We start from the raw sequence: 27,905 nt of genomic DNA, 5'->3' as shown, positions 1-27,905 counted from the left end.
AGAGGCTGCAAGGGATGCAGCTATGCAGATAACCCCCTCAATAGACGGGGGTGTGCAGAAGACAGGCAGGGTCTTCATAGCTCTAAGTAAGAAATGATACGGTGAGAATACAGTTTGTTGCATCCCTGTAGATGGATTAAACAGTCCAAAAACATTTTGCAGTGTTTTATCTGACCTCTATGATCTGATTTCACCGTTTACATAAAAATTGAATCGTCACTAAAGCTCACTTGAGGTAGTGTAGATACATGTCTGCTTTGAGACACTCAAAGGAGATCCATTCATTCATACATTCATTTATTCATTTGACAATTACCAGTTACTCTCTCTCAGGTAATGTACTTGGTGCCGAGGGTACAGAGATGAAAAGACGGTCTCTATCCTCATGGTGGTGGGGGGAGATTAATCTTGAGGACTTCCACCAACCAATACTTTTGTGGCATAATTTGAGGCCAAAATTCTGTATGATTTGGCCATGTATCTGTGTGGAAAGTTAACCACATGATTTTGAGCCCCCAAAATACACATTAGGGCTGATCTATAGTCCTGCCTATGCAGGTTTCTTGCATTATTGATGAATCTTTGGTTAGGAGGGAGAGACACCAAGCAATAAGAATCTGGGTAGGAGATGAAAAGTTCTAAGTCACTGGATATCATTATCATTGTTAATCAATATCACAGGTATTTCAGGACCCAGAGACAGATGTTTGCCTTTTCTATTCTAGAGGGTGACATGATTTGTCCTACTTGTCTGTGCCTGGGGGAACGTGTGCTTGACTGGATACTCACTTGGGATTCTACTTGGAAGGGGATATGTGCTTTTCTCTGGAGCTATGCAGCTCAGGTCTTCACTATTTTCTTCCTTCCCAATCTCTATACCTTTGATTTCTTTTTTTTGTCTTACTGCATGTGATGTTGAAAAGCAGTGGTGAGAGGGGACATCTTTGCCTTATTCCTGATTTTTGGTGGGAAATCTTCAAGTTTCTTACCATTAAGTACAATGTTAGCTGTAGTTTTTTGGTAGATATATATATTTTTTATCAAGTTGAGGAAGTTTTCCTCTGTTCCTAGTTTACTACTCTTTTATACAGACCCAGCTATCAGGTGTATGTCTAAAGGGAGAAGCAGAAAAATAATAATAACACAATACTTCTTGTGAAGATTGCAAGTGACCTCCAGGTTGCTAAATTCACTGGTCTGTTCTCAGCTCTCATTTAACTTAGCAGGATTTGACATAGTTGATCATTCCCTTTTCCTTAAAACAATTTCTTCTTTTGGTTTCCAGACACCACATTCTCCTGATTTTCTTTACATATTACTGACTGCTTCTTTTCAGTTTTCTCAACCAGTTTATCCTCATATCCCCAACCTGTACACACCACAGCATCATTGTGCTCAGCCCTTGTACCTGTTCATGTCTTTATCTATACTTGTTCCCTTCATGACATCATGCAGCCTCATGACTTAAATACCATCTTTCCACTGATGACTGCCAAGGTGCATCTCTATCCCAGACATCCCTTCTGTGCCCCACATGTATATTTTGATCAACGTCTCTACTTGGATATCGATTAGGTATCTCAACCTTCATCTATCCAAAGCTGTTCTCCCGATTGGTTGTTCCTATGAAATATGTTCCACTTGCCAGGCTCACTATCCTTGTAGTGACTCAGGCCAAAAATCTGGGAGTCATCCTTTATTCCTCAGCTTTTTCCATATCGCACATTCAATCCATTGGCAAGTCCTACCTTCAAAATATACCTGGACTCCTACTATTTCTCATCACCCCACTGCTACCATATTGGTCCAAGCCCATCACTCCTCACAGGGTCTATTGAAGTATCCTTCCAGCTGGTCACCCTGCTTCCTCCTTTGCCCCCTCTGATTTTCCTTAACACCATAGTCAGAGTGGTCCTTTAAAAACATGTCAGATCATGCCATTTCTAAGCTCATATGCCTCTAGTGGTTTCCCATCCTGCTCAGAGTAAATGCCATACAGGACTCTCCATAGTCTGCCCTCCTCTTTCACTGACCTCACTTCCCTCTATCCGTCCTACTGCTCACCCAGCTCCAGCCACCCTGGCCTCCTGTGTGTCCATCAGACAGGCAGGAAAACTCCTACTCAGACGCTTTCCCATTTGCTGTTTTTTTTTTTGTTTTGTTTTGTTTTCTGCTGGGAACTCTTTTCCTGCAAATGGCTACATGGCCAGGTCCCTCAACTCTCCCAGTTCTTTGCTCATGGGTCGCCCCCTCTTTAAAGCCCCCTCCCCCATGTACTCTCTATTCCCCCTCCCCGCTTCCTCTTCTCCTTAACAGTGCTTACAGTCTGAGGTCCTTTCCTGCATGGATTTGCCTGTTTATCATCTGTCTTCCCAGGCTGGAATACAAGCTTCAGGAGGCAGGCACTGCTGTGTGTTTTTTTCCTCCTCTGTGTCTCCTGCTTAGGATAGTGGGGACATGTGGGAGGCATGCTATATGGTTTTGTTGAATGAATGAAGACACCACCAAGATTAAAAGCAGGAGGAAAAAGGGAGAGAGGACAGGGGGTGAAAGAAGAGGAATTTGGTCATTTGGCTTTGGAAGTATCTCAGGAAGAGGAGACTCTAGTCTCCAAAATGAACAGGAATGACCCTGAGGTGGATGGTGCCGAAATCCAAGAGCTCAGAGAGGGTCAACCCAGTTTGCCCTCCAGCTCCAGCCTCTTGGGGTGCGAGCCTGGCTGCTTGGAGGAAAGGGCATCCCCCTCTGCTGAGGCCAGGCAAGGGGATCCAGGTGGCTGGGAAGGGGATGCGGGACCCCTGTGGAGGGGAAAAGGGGAAGGGAGCAGGAGGGATGGCATAGAGGACACCAGTGAGTGTGCCAGGCCGGGAACGGAAGACTTGACACAGCCCTTGGTGTCAAATGGAACTGGGTTCAATCCCAATTTTGCCGTCAGTCAGCAGTGTGACCTTGGGCAGTGGCATGGAGAGGGCACGGTAGTGGCACATCCTGGATGTAGGCAGTCAGGGGTGCTTGTCTGCAGAGAACTTAAAAACAACAATACACCCAACTAAAAGTCTGCTTGCCTTTTATTATCACTGTGCAACATTCGCTCTCCATGGTATACAAATGACCTGGGGAAATTGTTTAACCTCTCTAAGCCTCAGGTTCTTCATCTGTAAGATGGAATTATACCTACTGCACAGTATGTGCGGGTTACACGTGAAAATGTTTGGGGTGTGTGCTGTGCGGAGCCTGGTGTGGTCATTGTCATCCATTTCTTTCCCCCCTCCGTCCCCCTCTTTTTCTCTCTGCCCCCTTCCCCTCTCTTTTGCACAATCCTCCTTTCACTGGTAAGCCGTCATCTCTGTTCCCATCCAGCACCCCACCTACTTCCCGCTCCAGTGGCTGCGGCATCATTTCCCCACCAGCCATTCCCGGGGCTGTCCCGTGGCTCAGCTTCCTTCAACCTTAACAGCCCAGGCGGGGTGGGGGTAATTGAGACCAGTCACACATGACCCCTTTTCGGAGATGGGCTGTCGCCATCAGCAGTTTATAGTTCTGAGGCATTATCTCACCAGACAATGCAAAACACAATCCTCAGCCATTTTTTAAAGGGTGGCAGGTGGGGAGAGGGGTGGAGTTGCCCTGGAAACTCTGGGCTGGGGCTTTTGCTGCTCTGACAGTTTCTGCTTCCTGTTGAGAGTTGGTCTGGATGTAATCCTGAGATCTGCTGGCTGAGCTAGTGTAGACAGATTGCTGGCTCATCTCGATGCTAACCGCCTGGGGCGGAGGGGGAACTGCTGATGAGGACAAGGCGGGGAGGAGGGGATGGGAGGGGAGGGGGCCATTCTGGTTGGCTGAGCAGAGCCTGCGAACCCTGGGCGCACCGTGGCTGCACTGTGTGTGTGATTGTGTGTGTGTGTGCGCGCGTGCCTGTGGGAGGGGAGGAGGGTGACAGGGAAATCCAGATGGTGAGAAGGCTTTGCTAAAGCCGCCTTCTTCAGAGTGTTTCCGTTTTGCCTAGGGACAAGTTTGCGCAGGAGAGAGGCACTCACTGGGAGGTGTTCACGCTGAGACCTGCCCTGGTGGGAAGGGAAGCTCAGCAGTCCCCCAGCAGAAGGAGGGGGGCGATGAGGAGAGAGCCCTCTGCCCTGACAGACTAGTGATGCTTGGATAGAATCTAAACACCTCCCGGGAGAGTCAAAGCACCCCTCTTGCTTGAGCCCATCCCCACCCTTTCAGGCAGGATGAGTTTTTTCAGGTTTAGCCCAAATTCTTCACTTGCCCACACAGCTATCCCCTGTCGGGGTGAAATGTGACAGGTGACCTGCTCGCAGGCGTGCAGGTCAGTTTGCTTCAACAAACCTTTATGGGGTGCTGATGTGAGCCTGACATCAAGATTAGGTGCTGGGATGCCTGCTGGGCTCAGCCCTCTTCCTTTTACCAGACTCGGTGATCCTAAGAAGTTCCCCTCCTCCGCCCACAGTTCCATTTCTGCAGCCATTTCCCCCAATCCGATCCCCAAGGGGAAAGCGGCGGTAGTGGGTCCACCTGGGGCCACTGATGGGACTGGGATGAGGAAGGGATCCTGGGGGACCCAGGGGAAGGGCAGAGGGCATCTGAGAGAGGAGGCAGTGGGGCAAGGAAGGCTCTCCTAAGGAGAAGAGGGACAAGAAATGGGAGACATTCGGGGGAGACAGACACAAAAACAAGGGGCTTCATTCAGGGTCCTCCCACCCGCCCAAGGCCTCTGTGGGCTGTTCCCCACCTGTCCTCATGGGGGCGCTCTGGGAAGGGCTGGGATTTGGATTCCCGAGGCTGAGTGGAATGCAGGGAGGCTCTGGCTTCCAGCAGTCGGTTCTCCCTTCCTTCCGAGGGCAGGGAGGGCCCTGATCCTCCCTGTAGGTGCAGGGCAGGTCCTGGGAGAAGCTCAGATGTCTGCCCAGGTGATGGAGGTGAACCGCCCAGGGAACCACCAGGAAGCGCTTCTGTCCTGTCTGCCTAGAGTCACCTCCTCCCTGGAGAGAAGGATAGAATGGGGGCACGGCTGCACAGCACTGAGGGGGATCCCCTGGGGGAGGCTCTAGAAGGGCGTGCGGGGCCTGTAGCTCACATCCAGGACTGAGCTGGGGTGCCCTCACTACTGGGATGAGTCTGCCTAGTGGATGGTTCCAGACAAGTCTCCCTTCCCCTGGGGCCTGGGCCACTCTGGGATGGGAATTCCCAAAGGGATGGTCGCCAGGCTCAAGCCCACCTCATGGTGAGGGTGGGGGACTCTTCTCTCCTTCTCCTCCTTTACTCCACTGGGGTGTCTCCTGGGCCTTGGGTAGTCATCTTTGGGACAGAGGTGGGTGGCCTACTGTCATCTCTGTTTTTGCGGACTGCAGGCCAGAGCATTCCTGTAGTTTTCAGAGCTTTGAGTGCTTAATCAGCAAGGAGCTTAGCTGGCTCTAGGGCCAGGTCCAGAGTGACAGGACTTCAAGTGGGAATGGAGGCCATGAGGCCCCCGTTGTCCCGTCCCCTCCTTCCCTGGGTGTGGATGTGCCTCCCTGAAGTCACCGGCCCTCTCGCTGCGTGCTCTGGCTCACGGTTGCTGATCTCTCAGCATGGAGCCCCCGCTGGGCTTCCTTGCTTCCCCTCAGTCCTGCTGGCCTTTGGGATCCAGCTTGCCTGCGCCCTCCTCTGGGGACCTTCCCGAGGCCTGTGACCAGGGTGGGACCCTCAGTTATGTCCTCCTTCACAACAAGCCTGACATCTGTAATTTCCTGTTCCAGGTCTGTACCCTCAGGTAGGCTGTAAGCCCCAGGGGCATGGATTGGGGCCAGGGCCCCATTTTTTAAAAACAGCTTTATTAAGATATAATTCACATATCATATAATTCTCTCGTTTAAAATGTACAATTCAGTGGTTTTAGTATATTCCCAGATAAGTGCAACCATCACCCCAGTCCCTTTTAGAATGTTCTCATTGCCTCAAAAGAAACCTTTGGCTCTCCCCCCCACCCCATCTTCTCTTCCCTCCAGCCCACTAGGCAACCACAGATCTGCTTTCTGTCTCTATAGATTTCCCTAATCTGGAATTTCATATGAACGGAATCATAGAATTTGTGGTCTCTGTGTCTGGCTTCTTTTATCTCCCTCATGTTTTCAAGGTTCATCCATGTTGGAGCACGTATTAGTACTTCACTCCTTTTTATGGCCAAATAATATTTCATTGTATGGATAGACCAAATTTTGATTATCCATTCATCCACTGATGGACATTTGGTTGTTTCCACTTCTTGGAATAGTGATGCTATGAACATTCACGTACGAGTTTTTGTGTGGACATGTTTTCATTTCTCTTGGGTATCTACCTAGGAGTGGAATTGCTGGGTCACATGGTAACTCTATGTTTAACATTCTGAGGAACTGCCAGACTGTTTTCCAAAGTGGCTGCACCAGTTTATGGTCCCTACCATGGGCTCTAGGAACTGTGTCTACTGTCCCTACTGGTAGGTCAGCCCTGACTGGGGCTGCCTTGTTCACCACAGAGACACCAGCCCCTGGGTGGTCTGACCCATAACAGGTGCTTGATAAATATTATATTGAATGAATGAAAAAGCAAGTGGATGGGTTCTTTTGAATATCCTGCCCATAAATCGGTAACCCTTGTCTGTTCAGACCCTACCCTTGTAATCTTCTCTGTGAACTTCTCTCTGATCTCCTTGCCTGGCATAATCACAAGTTGCTTTTTCTTGTCGTTTCCATTCTCTCTGGCTGTCACTGCTTATGACTCCTCTGTGAGGCTGAGAGTCACCCTAGGGTTCCGAGCGTGTTGTAGTCACCTCTGTATCACCAGCTTCTAATGCAGGGCTTGGCACAGAAGAGATGCCCTATGCGGGGCTGTGGGGGAAGAGGAGCTGCATCCCAGCGCTCAAGAGAGGGGAGCCACAAGGGGGCATCTGTAATGGGGGGATTGTTACAGGGGATCAGTGAGGCAACAGGGAGGGGATCAGGGCCAGGCAGAGGGTGGAACTGCTGCCACCAAGTCTCATTTCCAGGTCCTGGGGCTCCCGAGAGGGAGAGGAGGCTAGGGGGTGCCCCGCCCTGGCCAGTCTGCTGTCTGTCTTCCCTGCTTTCCCCAGGCCTGCACCTGCCCTGCCTGGGGACCTGGCTGGGGAGGCAGAGCCCAGGCTTTGAGGCTGCTGAGTACAGACATGACAGACTTTCTCTAGGACATATGCGGGGGACCATGTGGTGAGGAGGCCTGTGGGGAATAGGGCTGTGGTTTTTAACGTGGCAGGTGACTTGCAAACTATTGGGGTGTGATGTGCAGGTTTGAAGTGGAATTTGTATGGCTCCACACTCACTCCACAGGCCACTTGCCAATCATTCATATGTAGTTTTCCCTTTTGTATAATAACCTCTATTTCCACTCCCAACCCCACACCCCGCACCGGCCCCCAGTTCCCCAAAGCTGCCCATCAGTTCCCCTTCAGCCTCATTGCCCTCCACAGAGCAGTGCCAATAATCCTGATTCCTGTAGCCTGGGAACCGTCAGTTTATTGGGAATAGACAAGCCCGGAGGCTCATGGCAGAGACGTGGATCCCTGGGTGGGCAGGGCTTCTGCAGATGCAGCACAATTCAGGGCTAAGAGGTGTGCTCTGGGGAGGTGGGGTCAGCCCAGCACCTCCTCTTCCCTCGCAGCCCCTGAGTCAGAGCCTCCAAGTGTGCTGAGGCAGCCCCGTATCACTGCAACCAGGAAAGCACGTTCACATCAGACCCAAAGCAAGAGGAACTCAAGGGAGAGGGAGCAGGAGAGGGATGGCTGCGTACAGAGGGTAGGGGTGGGGCTGATTCCATTGAACAAATAACGTCAGCTCTTGATTGTCCCTTTGCTCAGTAAATACTCCATGTCCCCTTGCCTTTGTGCTAGGCATTTCTTAGCCGTCAGCTGCCACTGTGAGCTCAGGAAAAAATGTATTTTTATAGCGCCAGTTCAACACACCTGAGCAGGTAAATCTACTGCCCAAAGACCACCTCTTGATTCTGTGTGCTAACTGAGAGGACCATGGACAGGTCCCGAGCGAAGCTGAAATCCTGGCACTTGGCTTGGGAATTTGGAATGGGATTTGGGGGTGTCTCCTATTGATATTTGTAATAGTGCATGTATTAGGTGGGTGTGGAAAGGAGTTCACTTTTTAGGCGCATGACAGACCGAGGTAAGAGAGGAGGGGAATGTAAGGGGGTCGGGGGAGGCTGGCTTTGTGGGGAAAGTTCCATGGGATGATCCAGAAAGCAGAACTGTGATGTGCCCATTTGGCCTTCTCGTGGGGAAGAGAAGTGTTTGGGGGCCATTGCCATTCTCTTGGCCGCACTAGAGCCTGACTGTGAGTGGTCCAGGGATACGGCGGATGCATTTCCGTTCTTTGCATCCCACCCCCACCCCAGGACCTAGCGCAGGGTCTGCACACAGCTAAGTGAAAGGTGACTCTTGAAGATACCTGAGGGGCAGCTCACGGTGAAAACCCAAGGGAAAACTTCGATCAGTACAGGAAGGTGGGATTTTGGAATAGCCTTGTCTTCAACCCTGGTGGCAGGGGGACAACATCCAGGCTGGGGACTGGTGCCCTGTCCCCTGGGCTTCTAGCCTCTGGGGCTGTACTAACACTTGTGGCAGGAAGAGCCACCCCCAGCCCCTAGCTTCACGCTGAAGCTCCGCCTGCTTCCACAGCCCAGTAGCCCCTGGGGCTCACAGGGGATGTAGATTTCACTGGTACCCATGATGCTGCAGCCCCCGCTGCTCTTGAGGACACTGGTGTCCCCTGGACAGTACATGGGTGTGCTGACCACACTTGGCTCGTAGAGGATGGCGCCTTTGGAGCTGCTCACAGCTGCGCTAACAGGAAGGGATGCTCAGGGCCCTGCCCTGAAACATCTCGGCCAGGCCAGGCCCCCACCTGCTGCAGCTCACTTCTAAGGACATTCCCATCCCAGCTACCAACTTCCATGTCTCTCACTCCGGCCACATAAAGTGCTTAGCAGTTCCCCACATGTCTCTCCTCTTGCCCCAGAGCCCTATCTTCTGCTTCACCCTCTCTGTTTCTATTTGTCTGAGCCTGCTTCAAATCCTCTTTCTCTAGAAAAGCATCCCCTTGTCTATATGGTTCCTTGCAGCTTCTGGGCCCTGAAGCACTGGGACCACGCTGCATGTCTGCTCCTGATTCTGACTCCCATAGACTTGGGTAGCTCTGAGGGAGAGCCTCTCCATCTGCCAGGAGCTCCAGGCAAACAGAACTCTTCCTTTGGGGTGGGGGAAGCATGCTGAGGTTTGGGCAGGGGCCAGTGTGGTCTATTAAGGGTCGATCAGCTCCCAAGACCCCAGAACCACTGGGGAGGGCTCATCTACTCACAGATATTCATGGGCCCAACACCTTCACACAGCCTAGGGGTGGGAGGAAAAGGAGACACAAGGGAACTGCATCAGAGAATGAGGCCAAGAAGCACGTGGCACCCCACCGCTTCTGCCTGCTCCACAGACCCTGTCAGCGAGGAGGGCCTGTGGTCTGCATGCTGTTTTAGATTTTCCACGACTGCGGGATGGGCAATGGCGGCAGCAGCAACCAGAGGGCAGGAGAATAGACGTACCTGGTGCCCATCCTTGACTTACCTGTGCTCCTCGCCCTCCAGCAGGTGCCTGTAGGTGGCGATCTCGATGTCCAGGCCCAGCTTGGAGCTCATCACCTCCTGGAACTCCTTGAGCAGGCAGGCCATGTCCTGCTTGGCCTTCTGCAGGGCCTCCTCCAGCCCCGCCAGCTTGCAGCGGGCATCGTTGAGGGCCGCCTCGCCCTGCTGCTCTGCCTCGGCTATGGCAGCCTCCAGTTTGCAGCGCTGGGAGGAGAGGGCACAGAAAGGCATTACGGGGCGCCCTGGAGCCCTGGGCTGACTCTTAGAAGAACAGAGAACACAGTCGTTGTGAGACAATTAGAAACAATATATATTGGTCTCTGCCCCCAGTTTCTGGACAGAACTCCCCCAGACCTTGTAATTTCCTAAGTGATAAGCACACTAAGAGCATCCTTTGTTCTAACATTTGGTCTTTGACCCTGGTTTCTGACACAGAGTCCCTAAACTCCTTAGAATTTCCTGGGTATTGGCAACGTCTTTTGCTTAATTAAGGTGACTCTAGGTGGGCTCCTGGGTGGGGGCTGGTCACCAGAAAGACCAAGCCATGATGAGAAGCTGGGAATTTTCAGCCCACCCCGCAAATCTCCCGAGAGGGGAGAGAGGCTGGGAACGGAGGTAATAATTGATCACGCCTTTGAGAGGAAGCCTCCATAAAATCCCAACAGTACAGGATTCAGAGAGCTTCCAGGCTGGTGACCAGGTGGAGATGTGGGGAGAATGGCACGCCTGGAGAGGGCGTGGAAGCTCCACACCCCTCCCCCATACCTTGCCTTTTCCATCTCTCCCACCTGGGTGTTCATCTGCATCCCTTATCATATGCTTTTATAATAAACCGGTAGATGTAAAGGAATCTGTTTTCCTGAGTTTTGTGAGCGACTCCAGCAAATTAATCGAACCTGAGGAGGGGGGTCACGGAGACCTCCAATATACAGCCGATTGGTCAGAAGCATAACCTGGACTTGTGATTAGCATCTGAACTGGAGGCAGCCTTGTGCGACTTGGGGAGCAGTCCCTAACCTGTGGGACCTGATGCTATCTCCAGGTAGGTAGTGTCAGAAGTGCGTTAAGTTGTAGAACACCCAGCTGGTGTTGCAGAACTGGTTAGTAAGGAAACACCCTTCCCCCATATCTGGTATCAGAAAGTGTTGTGAATGTGATAGTGGGAGGGTAAAGGAGGGACACAGGAGGAAGAGCGAGTTTTTCCTACAGTCATGGTTATGTGCCAGATTCAAATCTGCTGTGAGTTTTCATCCTAGGATTGTGACATCTGGTTCCTCTGGGGGATGGGGACCAGTTCTCCTGTCTATAACACCTCAAGGAGTTCTGTGAGTTTCCTCTAGGTAAGCCAAGCAATTTCTTTGTGACTAATAGATTTTAAGTGTCTGCCTGGTCTTCACTAGCCTAGGAGAAGAGAGTGAGTCTGAGTTTATGAACTCTGTGGAGTCACCTTGAATTTCAGGATCATAGAATTAGAGTCTTTGGTTGGAAGGGGCCTTGGAGAACATCTTTTCTATACTCCCATCTGGTGAAGCATCCTTGCTATTCCATTTTTTTTTTTTTAAACTTCATCTCTTTTTCTTTTTTTAAAATGTTTTTATTTTATTTATTTATTTTTGGCTGTGTAGAGTCTTCGTTGCTGCGCGCGGGCTTTCTCTAGTTGTGGTGAGCAGGGGCTGCTCTTTGTTGCAGTGTGTGGGCTTCTCATTGCGGTGGCTTCTCTTGTTGTGGAGCACAGGCTCTAGGCACGTGGGCCTCAGCAGTTGTGGCACGCAGGCTCAGTAGTTGTGGTGCACGGGCTTAGTTGCTCCGCAGCATGTGGGATCTTCCCGGACCAGGGCTCGAATCTGTGTCCCCTGAATTGGCAGGCAGATTCTTAACCACTGCGCCACCAGGGAAGCCCCTTGCTATTCCATCTTGATGAAAGCAGGTTGCCCAACCTCTGCTGGGGGCCTCACTGTTCCCTGGGCCTGCTCATCCTGCTGTGGGCCTGCTCTTCTGTAGAAAGGGCTCGCTCCCTCTCGTGGGAGACAGCGCAAGTTTATTCCCTCCTCAACTGGGCCCCCAGGGAGGATGGACCCACCCATCGTGACCAAGACCGGACAGCGGGTTACCCTCTGATGGCCTCATCTGGGCTTTGACGTTCTCAATGTCTTGCTGCAACCACTGGATCAGCTTGTTTATTTCCAGAATCTCATTCTTGCAGTTGCGGAGGTTGTCACAGTGGGTCCCGGCTGTCAGCCGCAGCTCCTCATACTACCGGATAGGGAGGTCAGAACCTGGGCACCCACACTGTGGTCCCTCCCAGCCCCCTTTCCCACTGTCCCCCGTGTCTCCTCTCCTGACTTCCTGGGTCAGGTGCTTTTGGATTCTTATACTTGTTCTGTTCCCCATTCCTTATCCATTTCTGGTCCTTTTCTGGGCTACTCCTTATTCCTTTCTCATATTCCAGCCCTGAATCTTTAGGCTTATTAAATTCTCCTCTAAGCTCCAAACTCCCCTTCTCTCTGTTTAGTGATTCTGTGTCTTGTCCTTTTCTCTCTGCCCTGGGATTTCCCTCCTTTTTGCTCCATTCCTGCTCTGGACCTTGGAAGGGGATTCTGTGCTCAGCCTGGGGTACCTAACAGACCAAGGACTGAGGATATAGTATGTCTGCCCCCGCCAGGGTGAATATGTTTGTATATTCTCCTTCAAAACAATTGAAAACAAAATGCAATATTTCCTATCTTGGCTTAACACTTTTTTTAAAACTTTTGCACATTGAATCTAATTTCTGAATAGTGTGTTATAGATTACATTAATAGATTAAAAAATTAGCCAACTTTATGTTTTCCGCATATAATGGATGGGAGCGTTTTGCATAGAAAATGCAAAGCAAGATAAGCACAAGTCACTCTCTTTGGTTATTGTGAAAAAGCCTATAGTTGCCCAATCAATATCCATTCTCCTCTTCTTCAAACAGAAGCCCAGATAAGAGAATATTTCTCAGCTTTCTCATCAACGAGGTGCACGGCCATTGCTGGGTAGGGCTTCTAGGAAAGCTATTTAAAGTCAGAGATGACTCAGTTGTCATGTTCCTTTTGCCCTCTCTTCTTCTGCCTGCTTGGAATGAACATGTGAGATTGGTGGTATCGCAGCCATCTTGGGACATGGGGCAACCATGAGGATTAAAGCACTGTGCTAAGAATGACAGAATAGAAAGCTAGAAGGAGCCTGTGTTCCTGATGGTAACATAGAACCCCAGAGTCATCTGTGGGCAGTCTATTTCTTTACTTTCAAATTATTTGAGAAAAAAGTAAAAATCAAATTTGTTTCAAGTGTTATTATTACTATTGATTTCTGATCCTCACAGCTAAATACAATTTTTAAATAATAGAGTTATCTTTCTGGTTCTAACTTAGGAGGATGGGAAACTGAGGTTATTTTCCCTGAGCCCACCTGACCGATGAACGGCCCAGGAGAGCAACTGGAGGAGGGGCCGGCCGGAGCAAAACCCGGCCGTGGGTGAGCCACAGACTGAGTCACAGGGAGCTGACTGCAGGCCAGGGTTTGATACCTTGATCACCATGGATCTCCATAAAAAGGGTAGAGCATTGCTTGGGACACTCCCTGGAGATTGGTACCCATTGCCTTCAGAAAAAAGTCCAAAGGCCTCAGTGCAGCTCTGCAGATCTGCTGTGATCCGGCCCTGTGTCTCCAGCTGCATTTCCTTCGTGGTGCTTCCTTTCATGCTTCTCCGACCTGGCTCATGCTGGCCCTCAGCCAGACGTCCCTTCCCGCATGCTCTGCTTATGGAAATCATACTTGGCCTTCAAGATCCAGACCACATCCCAGTGCCTCCGCCTTTCCAGACACAATTTGTTACTTCCGTCATCATCCTACTCCCTTAGCCTGCAGCTCGGCCTTAGCGGTCACTTCATGCTCCCTCGTATTTCAGTTTGGCTGGTTACACGTTTCTCTCCCGTGGACTGTAATTTCCTTGAGGATGGGGATGGTGTGACTCTTAGTATTCTCATGGTTCCACACACCCCAGTAAGGCCCTCCTTCCCTGGCCACCCTGTTGAAAACCGTATTCACACCATACTCCCTACGCTTCACCCTGATTTATTTTCTCCACAGCACGTGTCCATCTAACATACATCCACTGTACTTATTTGTCTTGCCTGTCCCGCCCCTGCCCCTGCCTCTGGAATGAAAGTGACACGAAGGCAGGGATTGTTTCTGCTGTGCCCTGCTGGACCTCCAGCACCTAGAATGGTGCTTGGCAAACGATGGATGCTCAATAAATGAATGAATGAATGAATGAATGAGTGAGTGAATAATGAATGGTGCCTTTCACAGATAGGGTGGGTAAGACTGAGATGATAATATTTGTTAAATCAAATTGCCCTCAGGGACACCAACTGCCCTCCCAGCAAGGCCCTAATTACCTAAGTCTGGGGCCACCTGAATCACGGTTTCTGCTCCACTATTAGTAACCACCCCATGCCATCAGCCTCCTCCCACGCCCGGAAGCCCAGAGTCCTTTTGCCATCATTGCCAATTAGCATTCCTTGAATGCTACTTAGGGGAGCACTTCCAGCGAGTCTGTGGCTGAATAAAGCTGGGGAGCTCTGATGCCAGCCCTGGGCTGTCTGTGGGGTCTCCCACACTCTCTGCGGGGACCTGGCCTGAGGCCTGGCGGAAACAACGGGGGCTGGGCGTGGCATGGCCCTCAGTCTCTCCTCACCCGCTTCCTGGTGGATAGTGGGTCTGGGGTCCCCTGGGCCCCGCCTGGGCCTCACCCGGCTCTGGTACCCAGGCCTCTGCTTGGGCTTTGCTGCGGCTGGCGATTTCGTCGTACTGGGCCTCGATCCGGGCAACGATGTCGTCCACCTCCAGCTCCTGGCTCTTGTCCATCTTCACAGTGATGGAGGTCTCTGAGATCTGAGACTGCAGCAGGCTGATCTCCCGGGGGTGGGGACCCCGGGTGAGAACGGGTGAGCTCTTTGAGGATAAAGTGGGGGCGGGAGGGGGGAAGAAAGAGGAGACCCAGCTCTGACCTTCCCACAGCAGATTTGCGCGGGCTTTGCCTAGCTGTCCTGGCCTTCGGCCACCAGCCTGCTCCTCGTCCACTCCCTCCAGTTACACAGAGACCAAGAGCCACGCTCTGGGCCGTCCGACTTCTGGGAGTCTCTCTGCCTGAGTACTAGCTGTCCCATGCTGATGTCTTCACTTGCTCACTTCTAAGCCTGAAAGGTACCCGCAGGGCAGGAGCTTTCCCACCCCATCATCCCTACAGAACTGGCCCCTGGCTAACCACCTGTGGGTACCTCCTCATATAAGCTTTTCAGGAAGTCGATCTCCTGGACCAGAACCTCCACGTTGGTCTCCAGGTCAGCCTTTATCAGGAAGGCTGTGTCCATATCCTGCGGCCAGAGGAGTGACAGTCGTAACCTGGGGCCACCCCTCCGCCAGCTGGGCCACCTCCCAGGCAAGGTGGTGGCAGGTGGCGGGTGTGGGACCCACCTTTCCTCGCTTAGGCCCATGTGGAAGGGAAGGGGTGACAAAGCCAAGGATGGAGTGAGGGATCCCCAGCCCCAGGACCCCATGCCTGGGCCTGGCATTCTGATGGGGAAGCATCTGAAGGGAATGGGGTTAAAGGAGCCTTGAATGCATTCCTCAGAGCGCCCCGTGGACCTCAGGCCAGAAAATACGTCGCTATCTATGTGAGGGATCAACAAGATGATTTTCATCTCTGGGAGTCTTAGTCAGAGTCTTTGTTTTGGCTTTGATTTGGCATTTGCAACATCTCCAGCTTCTTGGGCAGGTGTAAATACAACCCTTAACACGAGTTGGGAGGTGGAGGCCAGGTCATTCCCTGCCCTTCTGCAAGGGGCGGCGGAGGCTGGCCTTCCTCCCTCCCAGGGTCAGTGGGGCTGGCACCAGGGTCTGCGGGGTGGGCGGGCTGCAGGCACACTTGGACACGGTCCAGGGGCTGAGCGTCCCCAGGCCCAGTGGGCCAGCTCAGGGGGCCTTCTCCCTCCCTGGGCCATCCTCCCTCACCTTCCTCAAGGCAACAAACTCATTCTCAGTAGAGGGCTGCAGGGAGAGCTCCTTTTCATATCTGGTGGAATGGGCAGGGGAAAATGTTTTAGTTGGGCTTGTGGGGTTTGGAAGGGAGTTGGTATCAGGCCTGAGGGTAGGAGCCTCTGGGGGCAAATCTGTGTCTCACCGTCTGAATGCCCTAGGGAGGCACCAGGTCCAGCCCCATCTCTGGACACCTCTGGCTTCTCCATCCACTCAACACAGACGACTTTTATCATAGCCTCTCATTAGTCACTTTGCAAGTTTACCTTCCATGCCACTGGCCAGTAGCCTGTTCCTGTGTCGAATCATTCTCTGGGAAGTCCTTCTTAAATCTACCTTTATTCTATCTTGCTGCTGAGGAAGCTTACGTCATCTAGTCATTTCCTCTGGGAGGGCGGTGAAGAGTTGGCTGCCTGTTGCTGGCACAGCTGTCTTTTCTGAGTTATTCTGAGAGTTGGCTGTAGTCACTGAAATCCCAGCTGACCCCATGCCCCTCCTCACCAGGAGAGTTCTGAGCCTGGCCTCTACCTGCAGCTCACTTGCAGAGGTAGCAATTACTCACTTTATCAGATCCTCAGAGACAGCCCGCCTATTTCCTCTAGGCTCCAAGGGAGCTCCTCACCCACTCACTGCCCCCGAAGAGCTCCTCACCCACTCACTGCCCCCGAAGGCAACGGAATCAGGGTCAGGGGTTTAGTCTGGCCGAATGACTCAGTTTGATGAGCGACATCGATGCATTAAAAGCTTCCCCATGCTTCCTGACGCCCGTCCTTCCGTTTTCCAGCATAAGTCTGCCGCTGCGCAGGCTCTGGACACTGAGCCTGCCGCCTGGGTTTCAACCCCAGCTCTGTCCTGTGCTAGTCATGTGACTTTGGGTAAGTGACTGCGCCTCTCTGGGCCTCAGTTTCATCATCTGTAGAATGAGGATAACACTGGTCCTGCCTCACAGAGCTGTTGTGTTACAAATATCACACTAGTTAACGTCTGCAAAGCACCACGTGAGTGCCTGGCACAGGGTACTGTGTATTTGCTATTATTGTTAAAATACCATCTGGTCTCATCCTTCTCCTATTGCCCCACTTTTAAAATCAAAAGTCTTCATCTTGAGCTGCAAAACATGTCCCCTGCCCTTCTTGTATCCATCAAGAAAGGCATCGCTCCTGCTGAGAGGGCTGGCCTTACCCCACCCATGGCCTTACCACATCTCGCCTGTCACAGTCTGCTTGAGTTGCCCCCTCTCACTTGCACACTCTGGTCCTTCCTTGTCACCTGCTCCTGTCCCATCTTCTTTTCTGTGGTCTACTCTGGACTCCTCTTTTATAAGAAACAACTGGAATGAAACATGTCCTTCAAGGCCCTGAGCAAAATGGCACCTCCCCCAGGAAGTCTTCCTGGGCCACATCTGCTCTCTCGCTCTCTTGGGATTCCTCTCCCCTCATGCCTTGTACCACCTTGTAGCTGTTGGTGTGCATGCGTGGAGGTCTGTGCTGACTGGACCAGGGCATCTTGAGGGAAAGAGGCAGACTTTCCCAACTTTATCACACCCACACTGCCCAGCACAGCGTCTGGCCCCAAGGAGACATGTGGCTGACACCTGCAGCATGTGTGTCCCCAACGTGGCTCCGTTCCACCAAATCCTTGCTCTTAGCATATTCACACTGTCAATGGAGATGTGTCTCTTTCAACCCTCCCCCGCTGGCATGAGAGACCCACCCAGGACAATGAGGCAATTTATCTAGGCCTCAGCTTCTTGCAAGAAGCACTGAATCTACTAGCCTGTGAGTTCTTCATTAACACATGCTTATCCACTACCTTCTGGTGTGTGAGTCAGGTCTGGAGCTGTTCTCAGGGAGGGCCAGCTATACAACCTTCACCACAAAGAACTGGGAGGGAGACAGGGAGATGGAGCAACTGGGGGTGATGACTTCTAGTTGCACCAGGAGGAGGCAGGATGGGATATATTGTATTAGCCCAAATGTTGCGAAGAAATCCCAAGAAGGGCTTATCAGGAAGAAGGAACAGTGGGAGTCCAAGCTCGGAGGGAGGAGGGTTTGGGGATCTGTTTGGGGACTGAGAAGTGTGCAGGATCTACCAAGGGACTGATGGAAGATAAGGCAGAGCAGGTGGTAGGGCAGAACCCTGGAGCGCCGGGAACGGCAGGAGAAAACTTATTTCACATGAAGAGAGGAAGAGCGTAGTGGGAAGGGAGATGAAGACAAATCCGCAATCTCAGAGCTTCTGCCGTGTGCCAGACAGGCAGTATCCTAGATGCTCTGCCTGAATTATCCCACCTGATTGTGCTACCACCTAATGAACTAAGTTTTCAGCTTCCCATTTTATAGATGGGGAAACTGAGGCCCAGATCGTTTATGTCACTTGCCCTAGGTCCCCCGGATGGGTGGCAGCAGGGCAGACTCACTTTTTCTTGTAGGCCTCCAGCATGTCCTGGAGGCTGCAGAGCTCCGATTCTAGCCGGGCCTGGTCCCTGGTCACACAGTCCAGCTGCTTCTGAAGGGCACAGATGTAGGTTTCGAAGATGGGCTCGATGTTTCTCTGGCAGCACCTCTGTTGCTGCATGAAGTTCCACTTGGTCTCCAGCAGCTTGTTCTTCTGCTCTAGGAACCAGACCTACAGCCAAGAACAGAATGTTATGGGGGTGCGGGGACCCTGGGGGCCATGGCTGGCGAGAGTAAGTGCTGGTGGGGGCAGTGGAATCCATCTGTGCTCCCACTCCCAACACGCTGCTGCTGTGTCTGTGTGTCTCCCCTGCCTGGGGTGGCTCATAAGACCCCACCTCCCACCCAGGGTCACATGCTGTAAAGGAAAGAGGGCTTTCCCAAGAGGCCTGGGACAGGTCTTCCTTCCAGCCCTGCTTTCCTCCCATGAGCCCGGTAACCTGGGTCGAGCCATCCCAGCCCTTCAAGCCTTACTTTGCTGCTGAAAGCTCCTACTTGGGATCTTATGGGGAGACCTTTGTACGTCTTCATACTAATGTAAGCTGGTGAGTATACTGGGAATTGGGGTTTCTTCAATTACAGCCCAGGGGCACTCAGGGGACAAAGCGCAAAGGCTTGGTGCTAACACTTGGTGCTACTCTGTGCCATCCTAGTGGCTGAGTCCAAAACATGTCCCTGTCACAGTAATGTGGAGAGCTGCTGGCCCAATCCTTTATTTTTGTGGCTTGGAAACCGAGGTTAGGAGAAGCTGAGTGAGTTGGCTGTGGTCACCCAGCTAAGTTAGTCACTGGCAGGGCACACACAGTCTCTGGTCCTCGCCCTGGATTTTGCATCTTGTGCACCATCTCTCAAGAAAACGGCAGAGGAAGTAATGTTGCCCTCAACGGCCCCATTACCAGGAGGCTCTCAGCCTCATAGAAGGTGGTGTGACGTAGCTGACAATCAGGGCCCACATTGTTAGGATGAGTTTACAACCAGAACTTAATGACCTTTCAAAATAAAACTGTAAGTCTAACAGTTCCCATTTACTAAAACAAGTTCCTTTTGGGAGCATTTTGCATATATTAGTTCCTTTAATTCTCCCAATCCATTTTTGCCCCCTACCCCACTGGGCAGCAGGGTCCCTGAGGCTGGGAGGCGAGTGGTTTGCAGAGGGCCTCAGGGTAACAGTCAGGAGTGGAGCCAGCACAAGGGTCCAGGTCTCCTGACTGCCAGTTCAGGACTCTTTGCCCTAAACTTGGGGTCACCAGAAACACCAGCTCAGCCCTTGGCATGTATCCTGACCGCAAGAGCCTCCCTGGGGTTTAGGGACAGGCCCAGAAGCAGCTGAGGTGACAGGCCAGTCCAGCGCCTTCCAAAGGCAGCACATCACCCTTCCCTGAAGCTTTTCAGAGCTGAGGCTCGGGGGTTGACAGATGTAAGACTTTGGTCACTGCAACTTTGTATCCCTAGCTCTGACTGCCCCACCTTCTCCTCATCTCAGGCCTAAGCTGATGGCAAATTCCAGGGTCACAGTGCCCACCCCTGCCTCCAGGCCCAAGGGTCTCGCCCCAGCTCATGCCCTCAGAAGACGGCTCTTTCGTTAAACCCTCATCAGGAAGGGCAGGCCTCTGCTTCCTTGGTTTGCCCTTTCAGTATCTATCATTGATTTGGAAGTTCTTCTTGTAGTCTGACCTCAGGGCCCCTTGGTGATTTTATCAGATAATATCCAGAGACAGATGACATATTAAAAAAAGGACAAGCAAGCAGAAATATCTAGTGCTGAGCCTGATCTAACCAGCTTTCAGTGATTAGGGGTCGTGGAGCACAGGAGAGGCCAAGGGATCCACCATGGCTACTCTGCCGTCTGTCTCTCCCTGCTCCTGGGGCAGCCACAGGGTGCTTTCTGCCTCCCATGGCCCTGGTCCCCTGCGCCCACCCTCCTACCTTGTTGATGAAGCACGCAAAGCGGTTATTGAGGCACTTGACCTGCTCCTTCTCGTCCCTCTTCACCCTCTGCACGGTCAGATCGATCTCCAGCTCGAGTGGGACCAGCAGGCTCTCACTGATGGTGACGGGGGTGGGGGGGATGCAGACAGAAGGCTCGCAGGCGGCACCTACGCGGTACCCGAAGCCAGGCAGGCCACACCTGGAGGTGACCCGGGGCCTCCCAAAGCCCACGTTGCACAGGATCCGGGAGCCGAGGCAGCCCAGGGCGCAGAGGCCTCCGCGGCCCATGGGCCGGCATGGTCCCTTGCTCACTGCGTAGTGGGTGACCATCCGGGTGGGGGGAGGGATGGCCGAGCAAGAGCTGAAGCTCCGGCTACCACATCTGCAGCCCTGCTGGAAGGAGTGGCACGACACGGAGGGAGAGAGAAGCAGGGAGACGGGGCCCTGGCAGGAGGGCGGGGGCGCGAGTTACAGGACATCTCAGCCTCTACCCTTTTGTCTGGTCGGGGAGGGAGGGCTGAGCTGGGCCAAACCCCAAATCACCACGAAATCAGGTTTATGAGCTTGGCATATTGGCAGCTGCTGAGTACCAAGGTGGGTAACTAGGGTAGCAAAGAGCAAAGGGCAGGAGCCAATGGTCAATGCTCGTGGGTCTCATAAAAATCCTATTTGTCCGTCTTCCTCGTTTATGCGGGCGATGAAAGGGGCCAACCAGACAGATATGTTTGGCGTGTTCAGTGGCTCGGCCTCAAGGAAAGGGAGAGTTGGGACCTTATGCCCTTTCCTGGGGTCGGGGGAGGGGCGGGGCATGAGTTATCTATCTGGCTGCTCCGGGATTAGAGGCCAAGTTACATGTGCTTGAGGATGCTCTATTCCCCCAAGGCTGTTTCTATGTTTTTCTGCGCATGCTCCAGACCCAAGTGCCCTCCACGGGCTCTGAGCTGGTCCTAGAAGCCCCCAGGGAGGGAGGCTTTTGGCGTGAGAGAAGCCTCCCTCAGCAGGCGGGGCCCTGGCCTCCTCAGGCCAGGCGGAGTCCTGGCTCTGGCTCAGCTACCTAGCCACTGTCCCTCTAGGGCTTCTGAGATAGAAGGTTCCAGACATGTGACTGTTGTCTCCAGGGCCTGGTTAGTCGAAAAAAGGCTGCAGGGGACTCAAGAGGAGATGCCTTGTGCTTGAGGAAGGGAGAGGAGTGGATGCTTCCCCGAGACTCTTTGGGGCCCTGGATAGCTGTTAGCGTATTTGACGCCATCTTGGCCCATACAGCTCCTCCAGTCCTTCCCCTGACCCCACCTAGGGCTGTACTGTGCAGTAAATTACTTCTCTGTCATCAAGGGCTTTGTAGTTAACAGATATTGTTTAATAATCATTAGGAACAGGTGGCCCCTATGCTCTGTTGGTCCCCAAGCAATGATGACAATCTTCCCTGACATATTCCCGGCACCCACAAGACTAGTTACCCATTCATAAACCTTGACTTAAGAATGCACGTCCTGTTTCCAAGCACCTACCTCTGTACCCCAAATTAACTCTAAAATTGTCCCGATGGCCCCTTGGTGATGTGGAGTGCAGGTGCAAATGCTTCCAGATCGTTGTCTACCCAATCCCACCCTGTAAGTTACCCTGTAATAAACTGATCCATTGATTAAATGGAGCCGCCTGCCTCGTTTTTTGGTTTCAAGATAACTTCTCAGTTAGGTGGGCACTTTTTGTTCCCTCCATCCTCCAACTGGCCCCCAAAATACGTACTGTTGTCAGCCATTAAGTCAGGGTTCCTTTCCCTGTCTCCACACCCCATCCTGAGCCTCCCTGAGGTAGACAGAGCCTGCTCTGGGCCGAGGACATCTCTGGGGATGGTTGTTGCCCTCAGGAATTGTTCAGGTGGAAGCAGGATACAGGCTTTCTCCCCAGCACCCAGGTCACAGCTCTTTGGAGATGCTTGAAACGCCTCGCCTTTCCATCAGTCCCATCAGTGAAACCACTGTGGCCGACTGGTCTTTCCCTTCCACACTGTGACCTTTTTCCAGATCAAAATCAAGTCAACGATAATAGTTACATTTATTGGGTGCTTACTATGTGTTGGGACCACCCTGAGCTCTACATCCATTATCTCATTTAATTCTTGTGATGACACCATGATGCAGTTTCTATTTTACAGATAAGAAAAGTGAGGAGCAGAGTGGTTAAGTAAAACTCCCAAGCCACACAACTTGTCCGGGATAGGCTGGGATCCAGTCCCATCCTTTCTGATGTCACCGTGCTCTACTGCTCTGGTGGGGAGGAGTCTGGGTTAAGAATCAGGGGTCTACCGCCAATATGCATAGTGTCTGCTCTGTTTCTCGGCTTTCCCACGTCTAGATTAGGAGACTGGAACTCAAACATTTCTTGTTCATGGCAATTCTCAGTCTAACTGTGACATTTCACTCTGTCCCCTTTCGCATTGTCTTGACTTTGGGTCCCAGAGGGCTGGGGAGGGAAGACTGGGGCTTGGGGAGGTAAGGGGTGTAACAAGAGACCGTGGGGGATGGTGGGAAGCAGAGGCGGGGTGGAGGTCCTGTTGCATGGTGTCCGGGGAAGGCGACTCTCATTCTGCCCTGGAGTAAGCATTGTGGGCGCGTGGAACGTGCTCCCAGAGAACTCCATTTCCAAGGTTGCCCTCTGAGCGTGGGTTAGGACACAGACTCAGTCAAGACCTAGAGAGCTCGGTGACATTTTTTTTTTTTAACATCTTTATTGGCGTATAATTGCATTACAATGGTGTGTTAGTTTCTGCTTTATAACAAGGTGAATCAGTTATACATATACACATATCCCCATATCTCTTCCCTCTTGCGTGACATTTTACTGAAGCGATTTCAGGGAATAGGCAGGCACAGGGAGCAGGAAGTTCAGAAGGGTTTGAGCCGTCAGAACGGGACTGACTTTTTTCTGAAATCATGAACTCTGTCTTCTTTTGAGCAGCATGGCAACCAGTCTGTATTGCCTTTGGAGTGAGTTTTGGTCTTGAATACATGGCAGGTGTTTTGAGGGCTTACAACTCTTTGGACTCAATGGGGAACCACCCTGTGAAGGCCACTCAAAAAGATCTCTGTGTCTCCCTCACTCCGCTATTCCACCCCCACCCTACCTCTGCTTCCTTCAAGGAGCTGAGTTCATGCCAGCTCAGGGCAAGGAAGAACAAAGGAAGAACTCCCTCTTTCTTCCAGGTCTGCTATCTTGGAACTTCCCTGTGGGCAGGGAATATGGTGGAAGGCCTTAAAGAGTTTCAGCTCTGGCCAGAGTTGGGGACAGGCAAATCCACACCATAGACATTTCAGAGACAGGGAGATAGACACACAGGGTGGTAGAGGATGAACCGAAAAGGGAGGGAGGGTGAGGGAGAAGGTGGAGAGGGCAGGGTTAAAAGGAAAGAAAACTTTCCAGAAGAGAGATGTCATGGCTAGCTCAAAGGAAAGAGAAAACTCTTGAGCCTGGAGGATTCTCTGGGGGAGGACTATTTCCCAGGGCAGTTCTGATACAAGCTCATTGGGTTCCTTCCCCTGGTGTGTCTGTTGCAGGATCTGGGGCCCAGCTGCCTTGCCCACACCCTCACGTGAGCCTCCCTCCCTCCCTCCCCATCGTCATCAGGACATTTCTGTTTGGGACAGTAATTCTAATATGGTCTGAAATGAGGCAGATGTGGAAGGAATCTGGCTCTGAACTCTTACACAATGTAGCCCCAGGCCGCGGAGAAATTTTGGGTTCTTGATTACATGATTCCATTCTGGTATGAACAGTGGAGTTGGTAATATTTTGAAGGGTGTCCCATCTCCCCAGCTCACTCACTCTACTCCAGCTACCTGGGCCTCCTCTGAGCATTTCTGGATCGTCAGTCCTTACAGATTATCCTACACCATCTGCCTGCCACTGTCCCCCTGTTGTCAATTTCTCCATCCCCCCAAAATGGTGTAGTGATTCTCTCCGTGCTGCCCACCTCCTCCACTGTAATGGAAGCTCCAAGAACTTAGGTCCTTGATTGTGTTTGCCCAGCACTGTACCTGAAGCCCTGAGCTCAGTGTTGGGCTTATAGAGGCACACAACAAAATGCATCTTCAGGAGAGCCAGTTAATTATGCTGTGTGCTTCCAGAAGCACCCGAGGGCTCACTAGGTGCCACTTGATGTGAGTAATTGCATCATCCTGCAGCCGCTCTAGGAAGAGTAGCAGGTAAATCTGAGCTGGGCTGGGTGAGCCAGGTTGTTCAGATAGTTCTAGGGAAACCACGAGTGACAGGCAGTTCATTTGTCTGACCAACAGAACATGCTCGAACTTTTCACATCGTCTGACCCACCAGCTGCCCTGGGAAACCTCACATTCTCCCTTGGTAGGGGAAGCAGCGTCCGCCCCGTCAATTCTAACTCAGGCATGCAGCGAGCGTCAGAGAGGAGACCAGGGAAGGGGCTGGCAGCCTCTGTGCTCTGAGCTCCTCTCCAGAAGCGGGGAGCAATCAGCCCCACTTACCGTGGCGTAGAAAACCCTCAGGAAGTTGATCTGGTCCATTAAGGCTTCCACCTTGGCCTCCAGCTCCACCTTGTTCATGTAGGTGGCGTCCATGTTCTGGGCACAGAACATGCTGTCACTCTGAGTCTCACCCTTCCTGGGCTAGCTGGCCGCTCTGTCTGCGAGTTAGGCTGGAGAACTTCAGCTCCCACGGAGTAGAGTGCTTCTCTATCCCAAGCTATAGATGGAGTGGAACGCAAGGGGGATCCAAACTCTGTGTGCACCAGGGCTCTCAGGAAACGCCCACCTGCTCATCAGCTGGTGCCACGTGGAAAGACCTCCCATGTCACCTCCATGCTGTGAGGACAACCTGGCCCATCCTTGGCCCTTGGGCCCCCCTGCCTCTGGACTTTCCCAGCCTGCTCCTAGGATTCCCCTCCTCCTCACACTCTGTCCCTTCCTCGCCTTCACGCACTGCTTCTCCCTTCTTCCTCCTTCTCCAGATTAGCTCCGGGGCTGATTCTCTTCCTTCCTCCGCCCATCCCCGCCCAGCAGAAAGGTCCACAACTCCTGGAGCTGGTCCCTGTCCTACACCCATCCCTGAGCCCAACTTGAGATCCTACAGACCCAGCTCATCACAAGGCCCATTTTGCTTCCCCTTTCCCTGCACTGGACCCACGTGGCGGAGGGGGCTGGTGTCGGGATTTACAGCTCGGACTTGGGTGCCCTGGATACTGACTCGCTTCTGGTTGTCTGGGTAACCTGTGGCAACTTATTTAACCTCCACAAACCTGAGTTTTCTCACTTCTAAAGTAGAACCTGCTTCCAAGATTGGCTGCGCAAACTAAATAAAGCCTTGTATACAGGGCCGCTGGCTTAAGTGGCAGCTGTCACTCCCGGAAGGGGCCGCCTGGGCCTGGAGGCAGGACAGAGCATCCCTGTCTCCTCACCTTCTTGAGCACCACAGACTCATTCTCCGCTGCCGTGCGCCTGTTGATTTCTTCTTCGTTCCTGCGGGAAGGATGAAGTGGATGGGTGTTCGGAGCAGGGGCTCTGGGAGTGAGGTCCAGCAAGGGGGTGGGCTGTAGGTGGGTCTCCAGAGCAGACTGGGAAAATGTGCTGCTGTAGCACTGTTCTCCTGTTTGTTACACATGTGCCCCCTACCCCAAATCCATCAAGCAACCACCCCTGTCCGAACAAAACCCGAACTCAAAACAGCACAAAACAGAACCACCCCTCATTCTTTCTGAGGTTGCTTTCTCACAGCTTTGCTCCTAAGAGGTCCCATGAAGGGACGGGGTGCTTCCTTTTACCTCATGGTCTCGCCCAAGCCAAACAGGGGCCCTGAGGGGAGGAACAGAGAACAGTAGAGGCAGACAGCCTAGGCCTAGGCCGGTGCCTGCACCCCATGGCACCCTCACGTTGCGTCACTGTTCTCTTCTCAGCCCCTGCCCCGCAGCCTGGGAAGCAGATCCTTCAGGCTAATAAGAGACCTCTCCTTTGCCCCCTCCACCAAGTTTTCTCATCTTCAATTTGCCCCTAAGCAGCAACCTCACTACCCCCTGCCCCCCTGCTCACTGATCTCTGGGAAGGAAGTTTTACGTCTGCTCTAGGTAACCCATTTCCCACCCTACCTCCTAAGCATCAGCCAACCCCACCCTCTCGGAGGCTCTGGACAGCTGGGCTGTGGTTTGGGCTTTGTCTCTTCTGCCTACCAGCTGAATAACCCAGGGCAGGTCCCTTAACCTCTCAGAGGCTTTTTCCCTGTCTATGAATCAGCTTGTTGTTATGTTTTTAAGACCACGAAGTACTAACCCACGTGATGGATATAACCAGAGTCTCCCCGGCTTTTATGTTCCGTCTATTGTCCAGAGAATTTTCAGTACTGTGCCTTCTTCTAAGTTCTCTGGGAAAACTGATCTGATTTTCCTTATTGTTTCCTCAAGTTGTCTTTTCATTAGATCTGAGCATCTTGGCTTCACCCAACTCCATGCAATTGTCCTTCCGTGTTTCCCAGTTCACAGTCCCTCTGCCAGAGGGCAAGCATCACGTGGCCCTACAAAAGCCTCTTAGACACCTGCCACAGGAACATTGCCATCCTTTAACCAGCAGCAGACTCCAACAGATACCCTCACCCTCATATCCCTCCAATGTACCTCTTTCCTTCTCAACCTTGAGCTTTTGTCTCCTCCTCCAGGAAGCCTTCTTGGATTGAAACACTGTTACCCCACATTTGCATGATCTTATAAATTACCCATCTGCACTTGCTTCTCTTGTCTATGTTTGCGTCACTACACGCATATACCTAATCATCAGTACAATAAAAATAGCTAACATGTATATACCAGGCATTGGGCAGCCTACTAAGTACTTAACATGCAAGTTTTGCTTTAATATTCTCAATCCCCCTATGAGGTGGGTACTATTAATATCCCCTTTAACAGACAAAGGAACTGGGGCTTAGAGAGGTTAGTTTTCTTCAGGTCATTGAGCCAGTAAGTGGTTGAGCCAACACTGTAAACCTGACTAGATTCTATAGTGCTGTTCCACAGAACTTTTGTGGTGATGGAAATGTTCTGTATCTGCATCCATTATGGGACCCATTAGTCACATGTGGTGACTGAGCACTTGAAATGTGGCTAGTGTCACTGAGGGACTGAATTTTAAATTTTATTTAATTTTAAATTAATTTATATTTAAATAGCCCCATGTGACTAGTGGCTACCATGTTAGCACAACTCTAAAATCTGGACTCTTACTACATTATACAAACAGTAACCAAAACTTATCAAGTCACTTATTTTGTTTGGACCAAGAACATTAGATATAAATTAAAACAATAAAAATAAGAAATTATTTGTATCTATAGGCAGGAGCATACTGCTATGTTTAGCAGGGTGTGTATGTGTGTGTGTGTGTGTGTGTGTGTGTGTGTGTGTGTGTGTGTGTGTGGTTTCACGAAGAAGGCAGCAAATATGCCTCCTTTTTCTTCATTTCCCAGCCTTGGCCGGGGTTGGGGTGGATGCATGAACACTGTGTAAGTCAGCAATGGGATTGAGTTGAACAAATGTGAGCATGAGATTCTACGGGTGTAGTTCATAACTCATGAGTTGCTACTTGTATAACCTTGGATGAGTTGGTTGCTATCTCAGAGTCTTACTTCCCTCATCTCCAGAGTTTGCAGGGTTATGTGTATCACACTCTACGTGCCCATGTTAGTTTTCATCTCTAAGCCCAGCCCCTCCTCAAAGGCTCAACATTTTTTTTTAAATTAATTAATTTATTTATTTTTGGCTGTGTTGGGTCTTCGTTTCTGTGCGAGGGCTTT

General features: G+C 51.7%; 1 protein-coding gene across 1 annotated transcript in view; it reads right to left on the bottom strand.

Annotated features, from left to right (window-relative positions):
* The window catches only part of LOC309641329 (uncharacterized protein), a 38,973-nt gene extending 24,340 nt beyond the window's left edge, over positions 1–14,633 (bottom strand). Inside the window, exons 1-2 of the mRNA XM_082421174.1 lie at positions 14,433–14,633; positions 9,635–9,855 (exon numbers count right to left, since the gene is read on the bottom strand). Of these exons, the coding sequence (XP_082277300.1) occupies positions 9,635–9,855; positions 14,433–14,547 (336 nt within the window). The 5' untranslated portion in view covers positions 14,548–14,633. The remainder of the gene's footprint in view (positions 1–9,634; positions 9,856–14,432) is intronic.
* Between the last annotated feature and the right edge of the window lie 13,272 nt (positions 14,634–27,905).

Source organism: Balaenoptera physalus, assembly GCF_965194825.1.
Source record: "Balaenoptera physalus genome assembly, chromosome: 13".
NCBI classification, from domain to species: domain Eukaryota; kingdom Metazoa; phylum Chordata; class Mammalia; order Artiodactyla; family Balaenopteridae; genus Balaenoptera; species Balaenoptera physalus.
Note: the sequence above shows the minus strand (reverse complement) of the source record. Positions and strands in the feature narration are given on the sequence as shown.